The sequence below is a fragment of the Wasmannia auropunctata genome, unplaced genomic scaffold, assembly GCF_000956235.1.
Source record: "Wasmannia auropunctata unplaced genomic scaffold, wasmannia.A_1.0 LD282393.1, whole genome shotgun sequence".
Classification (NCBI taxonomy): domain Eukaryota; kingdom Metazoa; phylum Arthropoda; class Insecta; order Hymenoptera; family Formicidae; genus Wasmannia; species Wasmannia auropunctata.
The window spans coordinates 1-4,842 of record NW_012080497.1 but is presented as its reverse complement, the minus strand read 5'-3'; the positions used below and the strand labels follow the sequence as shown (position 1 = coordinate 4,842).

Here is a 4,842-nt window from a genome sequence, read left to right as displayed (position 1 = left end):
AGATCTTGGAAAAATATATATATAAGTCTTCAGATTGGTGGTTTTAATCTAACAACGCTTTTACCAATATTACAGACGTAGTATAGTTACGTTATTGTCTATCACGAAAAATATATAAAATATTCACAAAAAAATCGAAAAGATGCAGAAAAAAATTCTCATATCTGATAACATTTTTCAGAATTTTTAATTTTGAAGTTTTATTTTAAATTTTATTTTGAAGTTTATGGAAATTCGTAAAAAAAAATATTTCAAATGTTTTCAAATTTCACATTTTATTCGGAAACTGTAAAATGAGAAATCTTAGAAATCTTGAAATTTCTGAGAAATATTTCAGAATTCACATATGTAAAGAATTCAAGAAAAGATAAAAGTTTGTTAGTATTTTTGAAAAGTATTTGTATATTATAGAACCTAATAAATTTTTTAAAAAGTTGTAAAACTATATATAGAAAATGTAAAAAATTTTGAAATTTATATAAAAAAATTGCAAAAAAATTATTTAAAAAATTTCGATCAAGATTCTTCTTCGCAAATTGTAATTATAATATTATACAGAATTGTGTGTCACATTTAATTATCAATATCAGTATTTTTCAACCTTTTTTGCGGCAAATTGAATAATGAGCCAAATTTGTCAAGGTCTATCATTAGGTGCACACACTTCAGCACTCAACATAAGTCTTTTATCAAATACTACCGACATTCAGAAATAAAAAATGAAGACTTTATTTTTTATTTTACCATTTTAAAAGTAATACATATGTTAATTCTGAAATATTTGTTGCAATAATTGATATCGCGCTTTGGTTAAAGTGAGAGTAAACACAATATAATTTATGTAATTTTCATAATCTTAAAAATATGTTTTACTTCACACGCTTTTTACTTACGCTATTTCTAAATGTTTTGCTTTTTTCTATCTTTTCTAAAATTTTCGTAGTATAAATCTTTTAAAGTACCTAACGTATTAACTACTGTGCTGTATTGGTTAAAAAAATCACTTGATGTAAATAACAAAATTAAAATAATAATGCAATTGTTTATAAAGATTTCACCCATAATTGTATCAATGTTTGACTTATACATTTAGAGAATTATACATTTTGACAAAAGATGGAAATAAAATAAGCTTATTTCGAAATCACTGAAAGATTTAAAAATATGAAATGGAAAATAAAATTTTAATAACTCTTTAATCGATATTTAAAATATTATTTAAATAATTTCTAATTATCAATCTTATAACGCAATATCTTAATTTTAATTTAAATTTTAAGCAATGTATAAAAGGAATAGTGAGCATTGCTCATATTATTTCATTATCTGTAAGTTACAAAAATACCACAAATAATAGAATTCTTGTGATGCAAACATTCTTACAAAAATAAAGCAAACAAATACTTTTTTCGAGAGGTATTTACATTATTTTTACTTATATTTATGTCACAATATTAAAGTATCTAGAGAACAATTTTTACTTGTTAATATAAAATTTGATGGTTCCTTTAATCACTTAAATTACCTTAGCGCAGAAAAGTAAACTGTAATTAATAAATGTCGAAATCACAAATCACTCGTACTGCGAAATTTGATTTCGCAGATATAGACTACTTCACGTATTTCACGAAGGTATAAAAAAAACTGAGAATAATTTAGTTTTAAAATATATATATGCGCGGATCGACTGTGTTAATAATGCAAAGGCTACATTAGCACGAATCGATATCCGATTCGATCGGTCGGTGGTTATTAACGAATGAAGATGATTGGCGTATGTCATACGCAAGAATAATGGTGTATCTATCGCGGAAGCCAAGAGACGACTATCTTGACAAGGATCACGCGAACTATGGCGGAACCTGAAAGAGTCCGAAGCGTCGCGCCGCGATTACGCGCATCACGATAGTGTCATTGTGACAATCTTCTAATTAAACTGACAATAGGCACAAAGTATGGAGTACAAAACGAACGATTGATATACCTCGCAGTTAGAAGACTCGCAAGTGGATAATACGACCTAAATTTAGGTGATATGGATACATGTTTAGTTGAGGGCCACGATGCCAACACGAGTCTTTCTATATAAAACTAATTGTAAGTCGCTTGTGAGTAAAAATACCCCATAAACAGAAAAACATACAATAATAATACCTCGCGTAATCAACGTTTCTAAATATGATTAGCATGAATTAACAATCAATTAAAAACTTCCATATGATATCCTTATATTTTATTACATTATTAAAACAAGAATATTTTTTTCATATTTCCAGGACAAATCGAGAAAGAAAAAAATGAAACTGAATTATAATTTTTCCTTTAATTTTAATTAGCAAATGCGATATCTCGCATAAATTTTTAGAAATATGTCTTACATTAAATATACCGTGATAAATATATAATTGAATGACATAATCTTCAGCCTTCATAAAAGCGCGGTAATTCGTTGCCAAGTATGACTTTTCTTTCAATTCCTTTCTCTGTAATTACACCAGTTCGTATCACACCGCCGCTGCTACCATCACGAGCCATGGCTAATGCAAGTGCTGAAAAGAATGTTAAAGTTATTGATTTGTGAACTGCTAAATCTGCTGAATTTTACAATACTCACTGTTCTCTACTAGCTTGAGGCATTCGTCTTTCGACATGTTGGGTTTGTATTGAGCATCCACATAGCCATACACATACGTTGAGCCGGAACCGCCAATGGAAATTGGTTGTCTGACACACATGCCTCCTATGGGAATGCTGTAAACCTGACCACCTTTTTGCTTATCCCATCCTGCAACTAGGATCCCAGCCATTAAAGAATCCCGATAGTTATAACATATTTCACGGAATACATTAGCAGCAGTTTCCACCAAGGGTTGCATTCCAAGCTCCATCCTTAAAAAAATTGGTACAGATTATCATTGATGAATAGGTGCGATAAATTTATGAATGTCCTCTGATATCTTACTGATGTAATCCCAAATGATAAGCTACAATGTCAGCAATTGCCTGAGTGTCTGCTGCCGAGCCAGAACGGCAGCAATAAATATAATCTGTCACTCTCGTCAATTTATCAGCAAAACGGTTGGAGACATAAGCTCTAAAAAAAATTATGTAAGTTAACATAAGGAATTTTAGTCAATAAAGATTGCATTGCTAAATAATTATACTTTACCCTGTTGTACCCCGAGAATCAGCACCTATTACCACACCACCGTTAAATTCACACGCCATGATTGATGTCTGCAAATAGATTGTAAGACAGCTTTAAACATTGCATCACTTGACATAAAGAGTTAATTATGAATTCATAAATTAAGATAAGAAGACATGTAATAAACCTATAATGTTCTTTGCAGATCTTTGAATAAAATTTTGTAAGTGACAGAAGAGTGTGTAAATATAAACAACAAATATGTATCTTACTTATAAAAGCTGTCAATCTTATTGTTTTGTTCTTGTTGTTAGAATTATCTATTTCCGACTTTTCTGAGTCATTTTTTCTATTCAGACATATTTCTCTATAAATATTTTTTTTAATATTTCTAATAAATTTATTTTTTATTAAAATATATATTTAAATAAATGTAATGTTCCCTAAATAACTCTTCTATTTAAGTAAATATTTATAGAAGGCAAATATGTATTTAAATCCAAACTATACAGATTTGAATAATCAAACTGTGTCAATATATTTTATAAATAAATATATACAAAAAATAAAATGTTTATGTATATTTTTTTCTTATTTTATCCTGACACAGTTTAACCACTAAGCCAAGGATATTATGTATTCAAGCATTATTATGTTTTTTTGAGCACTATTACATTTTATTTTTAAACAATTGACAATTGTTTTATATCAAACATATTTACAACACGTGATAAAGTGTGAGGTTTTAATAAATTACGCTAAACAATAAGACTACACTCTCACGATGTTATCCGTGAGACATTGCGGTTAGTCAGAAATTGGGCATTACTAGGCATTTGTGTACATAATTTTAGTTAGCGATTTACCACTTGCATATATGCTTGCTTATAAATATACATTACTATGCTTACTATGCTCTCGTAAAAAATATTAATTTATTTCTATTTTTTACTTTCTCTAAAATCTTATATAAATAAAATATGTATATATATATTAATTTGTTTATAAACGTATATGTTTAGAAGTATATATTTTATTCTAAAATGCACATATCGATTAAAATTTTTTTTAAACAGAGAAGTATATTTCAATTATTTAATAAAATATTTTTCTATTTTTAATTAAAAAGATTATATTTTTTCAATAAAAAATGTTTTTCAGCTTTGACTTGTCAAATCTCAACTTTGCATTGTCATTATAACCTAAAACTGCATCTTTTCAACTCACCCCTGTGCTCTGTTCTGAATTAAGCCAATCTGGTATCATATCTGATATCATAGTTGCGTGCGGTTGAAGAATATTATCTACATAAGCCATTTTCCGTAATTTCTAACAAATTTAATTGTGAAATTTTTGTGCTCTAACTATAATTACAGTTGATCACAATGAACAAATTTCTCATCTCTCACACAGTCACAGCAAGTCACAGTATTGAACTTATCGAACTATCGAAGAGACAAGAGACCATAGATTAGTATATACAGAGAGGATCGATAGCATGTACCCTTAGGCTGGATCCTCATACAGACACTGGCGCTTTGACACCGAACGTGATTGGCGGAAAACGATTAGTAAGAGAATTCCAACGACATATATAATAGACCGAGCATTCCTATGCTTTTGATGTGGAGGAGGTGAAGCCGAAAGTTGGCAGAATACGACTGAGAGAGACAGTGCGATTTGAGGGGAATGCT

At 28.9% G+C, this 4,842-nt stretch overlaps 1 protein-coding gene across 1 annotated transcript; it reads right to left on the bottom strand.

The window, feature by feature from the left end:
• Positions 1-2,335: 2,335 nt before the first annotated feature.
• LOC105461625 (proteasome subunit beta type-6) lies at positions 2,336-4,611 on the bottom strand. Its single transcript, XM_011708125.1, has 5 exons — positions 4,376-4,611; positions 3,170-3,237; positions 2,963-3,094; positions 2,615-2,889; positions 2,336-2,549 (listed from the first exon to the last, which is right to left on the bottom strand). Exons 1-5 carry the CDS (start codon positions 4,463-4,465, stop codon positions 2,422-2,424), a joined length of 693 nt encoding a protein of 230 aa, XP_011706427.1. The 5' UTR covers positions 4,466-4,611; the 3' UTR covers positions 2,336-2,421.
• Positions 4,612-4,842: the final 231 nt, after the last annotated feature.

Excerpts from the sequence above, each read along its gene's own strand:
- LOC105461625 (XM_011708125.1), bottom strand. The coding sequence starts at position 4,465 with ATGGCTTATGTAGATAATATTCTTCAACCGCACGCAACTATGATATCA. Across the intron at positions 3,238-4,375 it reads ATTCAGAACAGAGCACAGGG|ACATCAATCATGGCGTGTGA; the intron begins GTGAGTTGAAAA and ends ATCTATTTGCAG. Across the intron at positions 3,095-3,169 it reads GATTCTCGGGGTACAACAGG|AGCTTATGTCTCCAACCGTT; the intron begins GTAAAGTATAAT and ends AATTTTTTTTAG.